Source organism: Cyanistes caeruleus, unplaced genomic scaffold (genome assembly GCF_971803275.1).
Source record: "Cyanistes caeruleus unplaced genomic scaffold, bCyaCae1.hap1.1 HAP1_SCAFFOLD_127, whole genome shotgun sequence".
Lineage (NCBI taxonomy): Eukaryota > Metazoa > Chordata > Aves > Passeriformes > Paridae > Cyanistes > Cyanistes caeruleus.
In genome coordinates this window covers 171,455-185,187 of record NW_028255924.1, presented here as the reverse complement: position 1 = coordinate 185,187, position 13,733 = coordinate 171,455, and the positions used below count along the sequence as shown (strand labels likewise).

Here is a 13,733-nt window from a genome sequence, read left to right as displayed (position 1 = left end):
AATTTAGAAAAATCTAGTCAAACTCATTTGTCATGGAATGATTTTCTCTGCACACCCAGCCTAAGTGTGCATGAAATTATTCCTGTTGCACATTCTGGCCAGAATCAAGTAATGCCTTATTTTTCTAAAGACATTGTTGAATAGTTTTTGCTCTTCTCAGTTTCAGTGAAAGGATTACACCGTTAGAGTAATTTTTTGTAATAATTTTACTTCTATATTGTCGGTTCTGTTTGGGCCAGTGGTGTGAGAATCAGTTTTAGTCCTAGGAGAATGAAAAGAAAACACTTGATTGCTTTCTCATTTTTGTTTTATATTTGTACTTGACTCTTAGTCATTAAAAAATGATGGTATGAGTTTTTTGATGTTCCCCTTTAAGCTGCACTTTGAAAACTAGAAGAGCTTTAAAGTTGGTGCTTTAACACATAAACAATTATTAGAATATTGTTTAAAAAAAAATAAATAGCAGATCTGTGGGGGGCCACGTGTGAGTCACGGGATGTCTGCCCTGGAAGAGAAGCTTTGCTCCAGGCAGCCAGGAGAGGAGCTTTAGAAATGCAAATGAACACTGATGAGACAAAGCCTGCACAATGGCCCAGGGGCTTCCTGGCTGCAGGAGGAATTGGGCTGATTCCAGGAAGCAAAAACAGAGGCAATGAGTGAATCTGCTTGGAGATAGGGCCAGGGACTTGTACATAAGGCAACAAAGGGAGAAACCATCATTTTCAGAAAATGTTACTAATTGACAAGGACTGCTGCTCAAACCAAGTCCCGATACATTCCTGAACTTCCAGAAGAACAAACACTTCACAGAGCCAGGAATATCGGGTGTTATACAAAAAGGACATGCAGCAGGCGGATCGGGAAGGCTGAACCTTCCAAGCACCTCGGCCAGTGTTGGGCAAAGGGACAGGGACATGCGGCCGGGAAAATCAGGACAAAAACGAGGCCGCGTCCTCCAACACCTGGAGAGAGCGCACGGCAAATGCCCCATGGCCTCTCCCTTTGGGCAGCAATAAAGTCACTTGCACACCGCTCCTCTGGCTCCTTGGGCCACACAAACCTCTGGCGCCGGGAATTTTCCCGCCCGGCCCCGGGCCCAGCGCAGCCACCTCCGGCCTCCCGACACGAAGCGGGACGAGCCAGCGCTGCTCCGCCACCGCCTCCTGCCGAGGCCCCAGCGGCAAGGAGACCGCGGGCAGCCGCTCCCGCAGCGCCCTCAGCCCAGGGCCAACACGGGCCGGCCACGGCACAAGCCACCCGCCACAGCCCCCTGCCGCCCCCTCCCGGGCCCGCAGCGAGCCCCGAGCCCCCGCAGAACCGAGCGCGGCTCCCACCTGCGATGGCCGGGGCCGCCTCCGAGCTCCGCCGCCGCCTCACCGGGCTCCGGTCGCCGCTGCCGCCGCTGCCGGGCCCGCACAGACGCTCCGGCAATGGCGGCTCTCCTGCCCCACGGCCGCCCTCGGGGCGCCAGCGGGGCCGGGCTTGTCCCCCCTCTGCCCAATCAGCGCGCGCCAAAACCACGAGTGACGGCAGCAGCAGCCAATCGCTGCCAGCGGCGGGCTCTGCACACGGCACAGCCCCGCCCCGCGCTCTCAGGGCCCGCCCCGGGCTGCGTGAGGGGAAAGGCGGGGATGAGGAACAGCCCTGGAACGGGCCCGGCCCGAGCCGCCATTGAGCTCCCAACACAAACAAAGTTCTCCGCAGCTCCCGGCCCGCCTTGCCCAGCCCTGGCTGCTGGGTGCCTCCGGCTCAGCGGGAAGCCCTGGAGGCTCATGCACATCTAATTAGGAGCATCAGTGCATCGCTTTGATTTCCCCCAAATAAGGGAACCCCCCCCCCCCCGCCCCTTTGGCTGAGTGGAGGAGAGGAGAGATTTTTTGCACTAAACTCCCAAAATTACCAAAACCAAACTTAAGTGAACCGGGACCCCCCAGCAGCGCCTCTCTGCCGTCCCAGCTGAAGCTGGCTGCTCCAGGCTGGAGCGGCACACTGGGAGCACTGGGAAGGGGCCCCGGCTCGGGGCGCAGCCCCCGGGGCAGCCCCACGGCCCCCACGGCAGCTCCAAGGCTCCTCCAGCCGGGATGGAACGTGGGACGGGGAGCAGGGGAAGGGACGGGGATACCGGAGCCGAGGGAATACGAGGGTCACCGGGGGCACTTCACGAGCATTTAACGCAAAAGATAAAATCATAAGGGAGACAAAAGCAACAGCACCTGTAGCACCATAGCACAGGGCCACACAAGGACATGTCCCACTGCAGTGGGGTGATGCTGGCCCGAGTCCAGGCACCCACCACAGCTGCTCTCTCACTGCCCTCCACAGCCACACAGGGAGAGAAAATTTAACCAAGGGTTCATGAGTTAAGGACCCGGGAGCATTTCCTCATCAAATGAAGTCATGGATAAAACAGGAGATTTGACTTGAATTTATTGCCAATAAGCTCAGAGCAGGAGAATAAGAAGACCCTTAAAAGCACCTTCCTTCCACCCCTCCCTCCTTCCAGCTCTGCATCCTAACCTGGCAGTGCAGGGATACAGGGAATGGAGGCATGGTCAGTTCATCTCCCAGGGCTTTTCCTGCTGTTCAGGGACAGGAGTCATTCCCCTGCTGCACTCTGGGATCTCTCCCACCAGAGAGGTCTCCAGGAACTTCTCCAACCTGAGTCCATTCCATGGGAGCAGCCCCCTCACAGTGCTGCAGCGTGGGTCATTCTGCCACGGGGTCAGACCTTCCAGGACAGGGGGCTCCAGCAGGGACCCCTCTGTCCACAGGTGTCCCCTGGGGTCACAGCCTCATCTCAGGCATTCCCCTGCTCTGGCATGGGCTTCTCCAGGGGCTTTGGGTGTATCTCTGCATCCCAGTGAATCTCCAGGGGCAGTCAATCTGCAATTCCCATTGTTGGTCTGTGTTCTGATGGATATTCCTGCCTTTGTGTTTACCCAGGTGCCCACGGGGAGTCAGGAAGATCTGTTTGGTCAAGGTTGAGCTCTGTGAGAAGCTCTTCCCACACTGGGGACACTCATAGGGCCTCTCCCCAGTGTGGATGTGCCGGTGCCTGATGAGGGTGCAGTTTTGTGAAGCCCTTCCCACAGTCAGGGCAGTGGAAGGGCCTCTCCTCTCTGTGAATCCACTGATGTTTGATGAGACCTGAGCTCCTTGGAAATCTCTTCCCACACTCAGGATGCACTGGTGTGCTCCGAGGTTGCAGCTCCAGCTGAAGCCCTTTCCACACTCCCCACACGTGTAGGGCTTTTCCCCTGTGTGGATCTTCTGGTGACAAATCAGATTGGACATCTCAATGAAGCTCTCCCCACATTCCCCACACTCGCTGGGGCATTCTCCTGTGTGGATGTTCTGGTGCCAGATCAGGTGGGAGCTGCGACTGAAGCTCTTCCCACATTCCAAGCACTTTCCAGGCTTTTCCCCTGTGTGGATCCTACAGTGGTTAATCAGGACAGAGATCTTCCTGAACCTCTTCCCACACTCCCCACACTCCTAGGGGCTCTCCCCAGTGTGAATCACCTGGTGCCAGATCAGATGGGAGCTGTTCTTGAAGCCCTTCCCACACTCCCCACACTCCCAGAGCCATTCCCCAGGATGGATCCTCTGGTGTTCCCTCAGCTTGAAGCTCCAGCTGAAGCTCTTCCCACATTCCAAGCATTTGTGGGGCTTCTCCCTGCCATGAGCTCTCTCCCCCAGCTCTGAGCTCCGGCAGGATCTCCAGATGCCTTCCTGGCACAGGGGGGATCTTTCCTCCTTGCAGCTCCCTGGGCTGGGATTGCAGCCCCTCCTCATGCAGGATCTCTGGGGATTTTCCTCCTCTTCCTCCATCTGGCCATGGCTTGGGAATGACAAATCCTGATTTGGGGGTAAACAAAGTGGGAGTGCCTTGGAGTAGAGGCTCTTCCTGCCCAAGTCCATGTCTCGAGCTCAGCAGGAGTCTTGTGTCCATGATAATCTCCAAAATATCAATATTCAGCCTCAAAAAAAGTCTCCCAGGATTTCCCCATCTCTTGTCTTTCCTATTTGGTCTCCCAGAAGTTTCAGTTCCCTGGGATGATGGGGGTCCAAGGGCTCCAGGGGTTCCCCCTCCTCTGGGGTCCTCCTTAGCGATGATCCAGGGGCTTTTGGGGGTCCATGGGCTCCCTTCTCCCCTGATCTCTGCTTTGAGATCCCAGGAATCCCAGGAGTCTCTCCTCTCCCGGCTCCCACCTCTCCAAGCTGCCAGGGTCCCCCAGCTCTGGGATCGCCCCTCTCTGCTCTCCCCATTCTGGGAGTCCCAGGGGTTCCTCTCCTCTGCTCTCCCAGGAGTCCCCAGCACCAATGTCCTCCCCCAGCCAATACTGGGCAATGGCCATGTGGACCCCAAAGATCCCCCAAGGGGCTCAGCTTTGGGGTCCTGCAAGATCCAAACCTACACACACAGAGGATAAAAACCTCCCAGGGACGCCAGACAATATTTGGGGCTCAATTCCGCAATCTGCAAGTTCCAAACACACCCTAATAAAAGGACCCTCCCAGGGATCCCCCTGACAGATTTGGGACCAGCTCCCCCTCCCTGCTCACCTGCAGGATGAGGTGGGGGTGATGGGCCCGTGGCCGGGGGTGCTGCGGACACAGGGGGCACTGGAACCTCCAGCTTCTCCTTCTATTCCTGTTCCTGCTCCTCCTTTTCCTTTCTCCCTCCTCCTGCTCCTCCTCCTTCCTAATCCCACCTCCTCCCCAGTTCCTGCCTTCTGTATATTTACAGTGGAGAACCTTGCTTGTTTTTAGAACTAGAACAAAGATTCCAGATGTAACAAGCCTTGCTGGTTTTATTCAGCAGTATCAGTGACTACAGGTTGTGTTTGCTCTGGTTTGGTGCTGTCCTCGTTCCTCCTCAGTGCTCAGGCTGGGCTATGGGGTGTCCTTGTTTGCTGCATTTTCAGAGTTCCTCTTGGATCCTTTGGGCAATAGGCCGTGCCCTGGGAGGATTCTTTGTGCTCCTTTGTGACACAGGAGAAGCTTCCAGGCGGTTTTTGCGTGAGCGGCTGCTGTGGTGTCACAGGAGCGTTTCCACGTCCCCGTGGTGTTCCCGTTGCTGTGGGACACGGAGGCCTCAGTGTCCAGAGCGGCTCTGGGCGCCTGCTCGTTGCCAGAGGATCCTCCTGCCCGAGGCATTCTCAGCAGCCAGCCCAGCCCCTGACGGGTGTCCTTCTGTGCTTGCAGGGGTACAGTCTGCAGACGTGTGCAGCGCAGCCAAAATGATGCAGCAAGTGGTTGCTGCAGTTGGAACTCTGTTCTCTGTGGCTTATTCGGGGTATTTTTTAACCCACTTGGCACGTAAGTTGAGGTTTTCCCTCGGTGCAGCCTCTGTGGCTTTGGGCTTGCTGTGTGCTTTCTGTTCTTCCACTGGAACGGAGTTGACTCTGTAACCAAATTGCCCTGAGGACAGGGTTGGTTTGGGGGAGCTCCTGCCAGCAGCTGCAGCTGAAAAAGGGGGTGTCTGCAGCCAGCGGGGCGTGCACAGCATTTGCAATGAGGCCTGGGGGGGTTCTGTTCCCTCAAGCAGGGAGTCTGTGGCAGCGGAGCCTGGAACTCCCTCCGTTTGCTGCTCCAGCCAAGAGCTGACACAGCCCAGTATTTTGTGCTGCTCTCTTGCTTGCTGTGTGAAGGGCCTGTGGCTCCTGGAGGGATGCTGTGAAAGCAAAATGCTCTCTCGGGCTTGCCTTGCTCATTTCCCACCACAGGCAGTTTTTTCCTAACAGCATCTGGTTCACGTTCCCTCTCCCGTTGCAGGGCACCTCACGCGTGGATCCCCAGCAGCTCCTCCTTCGGTGAGTGGCAAAGGAAGCTTTGGTGTTCAGAATTGTGCAGCAAGTTGTGAGCTCGGCGTGTGGCAGCCGAGTGCCAGCCTGGGAGGCTGAAGGAAAGTTCCTGTCAGTGTCTTTGCAGCAGCAGCAGCAGCAAAGAGATCCCTGGCAGTTTTCTCTGTTTCTGCTGAAGAGCTTTTGAAGAGCTGCAGGACTGGTTTTGCAGGCAGAAGATTGCTTGCTGGCTTTAGCCATGCTGGAATATGGAATTCCCAACAATAAGTGGCAATGTCGGCTTTAGCCCATTGTTAGTTTGAACAGCTCTGAACCCTATTTCTGCTTAGTGCAGCTGGATGTGTAGCTGAGGATAAAGAAGGTGATAACTGAGATAGAACTTCTCGTCCCTCACGCTCCCGTCTGTCCACAGGGCACCAAAGCAGCATCAGCACCTCCTCTGGCTCCCTCTGCTTGCAAAGAGGAGGCCAAAGAGGAGGAAGAGAGCAGTGAACTTCCCGCTGTTCCGGGAGACGAGGGAGAACACCCCGCAGTTTGGGAATACAACGGCGAGGCTCCCGCGGTGTGGGACAAGGACAGTGGACATCTCCCGGTGTGGGACAAGGACAGTGGACATCTCCCGGTGGGGGACGAGGATGGTGGATGTCCCCTGGTGTGGGATGAGCATGGCCAAGCTCCCATGGCGTGTGACGAGGATGACGGCAATCTGCCGGTGTGGAATGAGGACAGAGAACGTCCTGTGGCTTGGGAAGAGGAGGGTGAACCAGCAGCATTTTGGGAAGAGGATGAGGAACCTGCACTGCTTTGGGAAGAGGATGAGGAACCTCCCTCTGCTCCTGAAGAGGACACCGAAGCTCCCTGTGCTGCAGGATCCTGGGCTGAACATTCTGACAGCAGCACAGCCCTGCAGCCAGAGGGGAGCGGGGAGTGGAGCCTGATGCAGCTGAGTACGTCTGCTCTGTTCCTGTGTGCCAGAGCAGGGTGCTGTGTGTGTGTCTCAGCATCAGCTGCACCCAGGGTTGCTCTGCAGCTGAATGGCACAGGGTCATTTATTGTCCTTCCCAGCTGAGAGCAAGGGGCTCCCGGCCCCAGGGAGTGGGGCTGCATTCTGGCTCTCATCTGAGAGGGAGCATCTTCCCCCTGGTTTCTTTCCGGGAACACCGTGAGCGTGGGGGAGCCTGCCGAGAAATACCTGGAACTGGAGCAGCTTGGCCAAGGGTAAGGGCAAGGCAGTTACTTCTGCACAAGCAGGGCCCAGGTATTTTGCTGGTGCGGGATGCAGTGAGAAGTCAGGAGAGCTCCAAACCCCTTCAGACACTGGGGTACAATGCTGCTGCCTCTCAGTGCTGATCAGAATTGATAACTGTGGTCAGAAGGCACCTTGCATGGCAGAGGGCTGGTGGCTGCTCTGCTGTTGTTTGAAGGGTGGATGCACTCGGGTGTTTTGTGAACGCTGCAGGCAGCAGAGATCTCCTGTCTGGGCTGCCTTTCACTGCCAGGGCCTAAAGCGCTGCTTCTTTCTTCTCTGCTGTTTTGTCTCCAGGGCTTTTGGAACCGTTTCCAAAGGACTCGACAGGGCCACGGGAGGAGAGGTCAGTGTCAACACGCCCAGCACGTCTGGCATCTCTCGAGGGCTTTCCCCTCTGCTGGGAGCTGTGGCTGGAGCTGTGGGGCCCAGCAGAGCTTTCCTGCACAGGCTGCTCCTCTGAAGGCAGAGCAGGGTCAGCCTGCAGAGCAAAGCTGGGACAGACTTGGTCCTTCTCAAGTGCCCAAAGGAAGGCAAGGAGGGCAGCGGTGTCTGTCAGAGCAGGACACACTGGCCTGGTCTTCATGTCTAAAAGTGTGAATGCATCAGCTGGTGGAGACTGAGGCCCAATTTACCTTCATCCCAGCCTCAGACAGGAACACTGTTTAGCAGTTTTATCATCCTGAGTTTCATCAGGATACCTCAAGGCCTAATTAAGGAGAGATCCTGCTTGGGCTCAGTTTGGGGTTTTAGTCCTACTGCAGCTGTCCCCACAGAGACAGGGAGAGAAATGAGAAGATGGATGTGCAGAGCAAAGCTCTCTCCTAAACCCTGCAGCTGTGTTTGGGTCTGGTGTCAGTGGCAGCTGGGACAGGGATTATCTGAGCAATGGATGTGCACGTTTGCTTTGTTGTGCTATCCCAAACAGAGCAGGGACATTTGAAATCATGGCCAAATGCCATAGAATTGCTAAAGGGTTCCCGGCTGTTTTGCTCTGTGTGCACAGAAACAGAATTACCTCCTGCTTGCAAAATGTGTTTGAATAATAATCCTAAGAGTGTTGAGGCCATTTGAGAAGACTGTAGGTGCAGAGAATGTTGTTATAGCTTTGAGGCTGACAGCTGAGGGAGCATTTCTGCAGAGCTTACAGAGCCAAATGTCTCTGGCCATGAGTCCTGTAACAGCCCCAGCGAGCAGAGCAATGGGCTGTGGGAATGGCACTTGCTGAGCTCTGGTGTCCCATCCCAAGGCAGTTTGGCACAGCCCGGCTCGCTCGCTCCAAAAAGACTCGCTCCGTGTTTGCTGTGGCCTCCTGCCACAGACTGCTCCAGTTAAAGGTCTGCAATGTCCCTTCAGGTGGCCATCAAGAAAATGAGCCTCAGAGGGCACAACAGGGGACGAGCTGTGAATGAGGTCGTGGTCCTGAAGGACAAGAAGAACCCCAACATTGTCAACTCTCTGGACAGGTGAGTGCTTCAGGTCTTTTCCCATACACGGGCCCTGCGTTCATCTTTCCTGGCATCCCCAGTCTGTAGCCTGTTCTGAAAATGCCTGACCCGGCCATATCTTCCCAGAACAACAGCCTGGCACTTCACTCCTTCCATGTGCTTTTGTTGCTTTGCTTTGCCTTTTTCTTCAAGTTGACCCCATTTGCTGTGTTTTACAGCAAGTGCTGATAAACCCTGGTAGAAATTATTTTCCTTGGCTTCTTCTTCCCAGCCCTTTCCCATTGCTGCAGGTGACAGGAAGACCAGGTTCCTGTTTCCAGAAATGCCTCATTTTCCCATTTTTCAATGGCCTTGCCTATTTCTGAAGGGACTTTGTGCAAGGTTTTCCAAGCATTTGACTGCTTTTGCCCCAAGTGCTGCACGGCCTCCTCCCCTGGATAACTCTGGAAGTTGTGTTGCCTTGTTCCGGAGGGAATGGTGGAACTGATGAGTTCAGATGCTGAAGCAGCTGGGGACAAGTGTTGTGGTTCCACATTGAGCTGGGCTGTTCCTAAAGTGCATTTTTCACCTGCTTGCCATCTAAGGCCTCTCCTTTCTCCCGGGTGCCTCCTTCTCCTTTAGACTGTGCAGATTCCAAGGCCTGTGCAGCCTGGCAGGAATGTCTCTCCATCTGATTCTGTCCTCATTGACAAGTGACCTGGGAACAAAACTCCACTCTGGGCTTTTCCCTGGGGGAATTGAGCAATGCACATTCATCTCTGTGCCATTGTTCTCCTCTTCCAGCTTCCTTGTTGATGGAGATCTCTGGCTGGTGATGGAATACATGGATGGAGGAACTTTGCAGGACGTTGTCAGACAGACACGCATGGCTGAAGGAGAGATGGCAGCTGTCAGTCAGGAGGTGAGGGATCCTGCTTGTGCTTCCCATGGCTGGGACACCGTGGTCCTTCCAAAGAGGCTGTGAGAGCAGAGTGGCTCCATGCTCAGGCCTTTGTTTCTGTGTTGTTTTTATGAGCTGGAGAGGAAAAAGCCTCTGAAGTGAATGGCCTGCAAATATCACTGCATTTCTACTCTGTTCTTGTCCTCTTCCCTGCTGTTGTGGTACTCTCTGTCTTTTTTGGATCTGATTTCCTGTTCTCAGCTTTGCCTTGAACCTTTTGCCTGGAGCTTGTCTGCACTGCACTCCTGGGCTGTCACAGCAAAGTTGCTGCTGGCAGAATTCTAAACTGTCCTTTCTTGTGTGATATATTCCGGCCTCTGATTTTTCCCCTCGTGTTTCTTGTTGTCTCTCAGTGTCTGCAGGGCCTGGATTTCCTCCATTCCATCCGGGTGATCCACAGAGATCTGAAGAGCTCCAACATCCTTCTGGGAATGGACGGCTCTGTCAAGCTGGGTGGGTGTTCCTGGCCAGGCACGGCGCTCCCGGGGTGCGGCTGTGGGGCTGCTTCCCAGTGAGGGCCAGAGCCCCACAAGTGCTGCTGGTGGCACTGCCCGGCCCCTGCTGCCAGCTGAGAGCGGCTGCCCCGTGCAGAGAGCTCAGGAGAGGAGCAGGCTGTCAGGAGTGCCTTTGCTCTGGGTATGGCCCTCCCAGAGGGGCAGGAGTTGCAGTCTAAAGCTTCAAAGGAAATCAGTAAAGCCAAGCATGAAAGCTGAGGGCTTCTTTCAGGGTCCAGTTCCATCTTTCCTTGGCTACAGCCCTGAGGACATTTCCAGCTGGATTCAGCACTGCATTCCCAGACTGAGAGTGGGGAATCTTTGTGCTTGGTTTCCTCATTGCAGCTGCCTTTGACAGTGCTTGTTTCTGTCCTCAGCTGATTTTGGCCTCTGTGCTCAGCTCAGCCCTGAGCAGGACCAGTGCAGCTCCATGGTGGGCACTGCTCACTGGATGGCCCCAGAAGTTGTGACCAGTTCTCCTTACGGCCCCAAGGTGGACATCTGGTCCTTTGGCATTGTGACCATCGAGATGGTGGAAGGAGAACCTCCTTACTTCCAGCAAACGGGGGCCATGGTAAGAGGCAAATTCTCCAGGCTTTGCAGAGGCCTGTGAGCACAGGGTGACCCTGCACTGGGAGGAGCAGCTGGAGGTTTCTGCACATCGCAAAGGGAATTCCCACAGCACCTGAGCCTGAACACAGACAAATATTCTGCAGCCTCCAGCAACAATTTGCTTTGGGATTTAAGTTGTTGCAGCTCTTGTGAGGATGACCCAAATACATGAAGCAAGTGCATCAGCTCTAATGTTGTCTTGTACAAAACCCCAAACCAGCGACAACACCCACACCCAAACCCAACAAGATTTCTGGAGGAGTTTCTAAAAGAGGTTTTGTGAGATGAACTCCCCCTGGCTCTTCTCACTGGGAAACTTGTCTAAAACATGAAGATGATTGTTTAACATCCCCACACTCTAACATATTTCTTTCCTTCCTTTTACTTTCTCTGTGTCACCAAGCCTGAGCTTTCAGCCACACAAACCTGCTGTTCCTTGCCTGGCAGTTTCTGGCATGGGGCAACAGGAATGCTTTTACTTGAGGGTCAGTGGCACTGCAGAGATGCATTTGATGTAAGAATCCCTTAAAATAACACAGGCAGACCACACTGACTCTTGAAAATGGCCTGTAAAGCTGGCGTCTGTATTTGGAGAAGCAAAATGGGCTATTTCTGATGGAGGTTCCTGCTGACAAAGTCAGCCAATGCAGTCGGCTCTGAAGGCAAGATCATTTGGATGTTGCAATGGCTGTGGCTGCACCAGGGTTTGGGTTTTTTGGCTGGCCCAGAAGAATGAGCTGTGAGCAGCAGCATCTGTGCCAGGGAGGAAAGTGCCCGGGGAGCTGGGGCAGAGAAAGCGGGCTGGATGTGAGCACCTGTGGGTGTGGAGGAAGCTGTCAGAGCGCTGTGTTTGCTTTTCCTGCAGGCCCGCGCTCTGATCCGGCAGAACGGGAGCCCGCAGCTGCAGGAGCCCAGGCGCCTGTCGGCTCTGCTGCGGGACTTCCTCGAGTGCAGCCTGGAGCCGGACGAGGAGCGGCGCTTCTCTGCCCAGGAGCTGCTGCAGGTGAATGCCAAGCGGCTGCGGGGGAAACGGCAGCGCCAGGGAGGGCTTTTCTTGTGGGGCCCCCCTCCCATCATCTCCAGTCCCGCTGCTTTTCACACGCAAAGCCAGCAGAATCCTCGCCTGCTTTGGCTTGGCAGGCTCCTGTCGAGCTCATCTGGAGCTGGTGCCCCGCCACGAGCGGGGACATCTTCAAGCACATCAGGTGGCTCAGAGCCCTGCCTGACCTGAGCCTGGATGTTTCCAGGGAGGAGCCACCTCCCACATCTCTGGGCTCCCTCTCTCAGTGTTTCCCCACTCTCCTGCTACAGCAATTCTTCTTTACATCTAATCTGAGCCTGCTTCCCTCTCTTGACTTTCAAACCATTCCCCTTTGTCCTGTTGCAACAGAGCCTGTGAGGAACTTGAGTCTGGAAAGTAACAGTTCATTTCTTTCTTTTTTATCCCTTGGGCAGCACCCATTTTTGTCATCAGCCAAGCCTCTCTCCAGCCTGACCCCTCTGATCACTGCAGCAAAGCAACTGAGGGAGCAGCGCAGGAGGAGATGAAGCTCAGGAGGCCAACTTTTCGTTATAGTAGTTAGGACAAGTAGTTAGTAATGTTAGTTAACACTGTTAGTTAGTTAGAGTAGGTTAGGACAGCCTGTTTGTTATGGCAGTTATTTGAATAAAATCTCTGTTAAACCTCAATCCCTTGAGGTGTCCTGTCCTTCTCCCGCTGTGACTCAGCTGCCCGGAGCACTGCGAGGGGAGAGCGGGCCCAGCCTCGCCCAGAGCTGAGCCCCAGCAGAGCCTGGCAGAGCCCAGAGCAGCCTCGGCATCTGCAGAGTCAGCCTGGAAGGAGGCGCTTGGAGCCTTCTGGGCTGCAGCCGGCTCTTGCTTACAAACTGTGTGCGCTGGAAAATGCCTCTGGTTCTGCGGGAGGGCAGAAGGGGCCCGGGGAAGGCCCAAGTGCTCCATGCAAGGGAAAAACCTGCCCTGTGTTTGTGATAAAGAACTATGTTGTTGTTGACCTTCGCTATTATGTGTTGGCTTTTCCAAATTATTATAATCACAACGATTTTGATATAGCACAGTTTGTAATCACTTTGAACTGCTTTTGATATAGTAGTGTTATAAATGACTTTCAAATTTCCAAACAATCAAATTTAATTAATTGATAACATAGCTTAATAAATTGGATACAAAATAATAAAAGAATACAATTTAGTAAAAAAGAGATACAATTTAGTAGATATAATCAGATACATATTTTATATATATATATATGTGTGAATATAATTGGCCTGTGGTTACAAATGCTTAAGGCATAATCAAAATCGACCGGGGTGTGGGGGGGTCTTCTCGCCTCACCTCACATATGAAACAAAGCACTTCAAGCTAAACTTATATACTGTATGCTTATACATATTCATTAATGTTTCCCATAAGTTTCCTCCTTTTTCTGGTTTTACTGACCATTTCTTTTCTAAACTACATCCTGTACCTTAATTTTGACATGTAACATCTGCAAAGGGGTACATCTGCTTTATAACACTGATTCTTGATAGTTTCTAATAATAATTTTAATAACAGTTACAATTTAGTTAGCACGAATCAATTCCATTTATTACACTGGGAATGGGGAACCCCTGCGCTTCCATTTCTGGGTGAACCCTCCTTCCTGGGCACAGAGACCCCCTTGAACGTTCATTTCGGGGCACCAGGACCCCCTGGGACCCCCTTCCCCGGCCCCAAAAACCCCTGCACCCCCTTATCTGGAACCTGGAATCCCCTGAACCCCCATTCTCGGGAATGGAAACCTCCCAGAACCCCCATTTCTGGACACCAGGACCCCCCTGAACCTCCATTTTCAGGCACCGGGACCCCTTGAGCCCCAGAACAGAGGAAGGGACCCCCCTGAACTCCCATTCCGCTGCAGCAGGACCCCCGTGCACCCATGTATCCAGGGCTGGAACCCTCCCAAACCCTCCATCCTCACACCCTGGGACCCCCCTGCAGCTGAGCCAGGCTGTTACCCCCCTGCTTTGTTGGTTTAACCCAAAGTTATCTCCTCCCCTGCCCTGCCCATCATTGTATCCCAACCCCTTTTTCCAGCACCTTCCCTATCAATCTTGTCCACCCTGCCCCTTGTTCCCAAATGTCCCTTGTCAATCCTGCCTTATGCCAACCCCCTGCTTGGACGTC

General features: G+C 54.1%; 2 protein-coding genes across 4 annotated transcripts in view; both read left to right on the top strand.

Moving 5' to 3' along the window:
* LOC111944892 (uncharacterized) overlaps positions 1-13,733 on the top strand; it is a 246,714-nt gene that overhangs the window by 96,296 nt on the left and 136,685 nt on the right. The gene's annotated exons all lie outside the window — the stretch shown is intronic.
* Positions 1,616-12,236, top strand: LOC147646074 (serine/threonine-protein kinase PAK 3-like). 3 transcript variants are annotated; one of them, XM_086873958.1, is made up of 9 exons: positions 1,616-5,322; positions 5,779-7,025; positions 7,351-7,399; positions 8,410-8,519; positions 9,285-9,402; positions 9,795-9,894; positions 10,313-10,509; positions 11,413-11,550; positions 12,003-12,236. In XM_086873958.1, exons 4-9 carry the CDS (start codon positions 8,425-8,427, stop codon positions 12,093-12,095), a joined length of 741 nt encoding a protein of 246 aa, XP_086730084.1. In that variant the 5' UTR covers positions 1,616-5,322; positions 5,779-7,025; positions 7,351-7,399; positions 8,410-8,424; the 3' UTR covers positions 12,096-12,236. The 3 variants fall into 3 exon arrangements, 2 of the variants coding, with proteins under 2 accessions (XP_086730084.1, XP_086730083.1); XM_086873957.1 differs by having other exon boundaries at positions 1,998-7,025; XR_015281973.1 differs by lacking the exons at positions 8,410-8,519; positions 9,285-9,402; positions 9,795-9,894; ... (1 more) ...; positions 11,413-11,550; positions 12,003-12,236 and having other exon boundaries at positions 1,632-5,322; positions 5,779-5,816; positions 6,220-7,025; positions 7,351-7,395.

Bases quoted from the DNA above. Each gene is read 5' to 3' on its own strand.
- LOC147646074 (XM_086873958.1), top strand. From the start codon at position 8,425: ATGAGCCTCAGAGGGCACAACAGGGGACGAGCTGTGAATGAGGTCGTG. The intron at 8,520-9,284 runs GTGAGTGCTTCA...CTCCTCTTCCAG, and splicing joins ATTGTCAACTCTCTGGACAG to CTTCCTTGTTGATGGAGATC. The intron at 10,510-11,412 runs GTAAGAGGCAAA...CTTTTCCTGCAG, and splicing joins TCCAGCAAACGGGGGCCATG to GCCCGCGCTCTGATCCGGCA.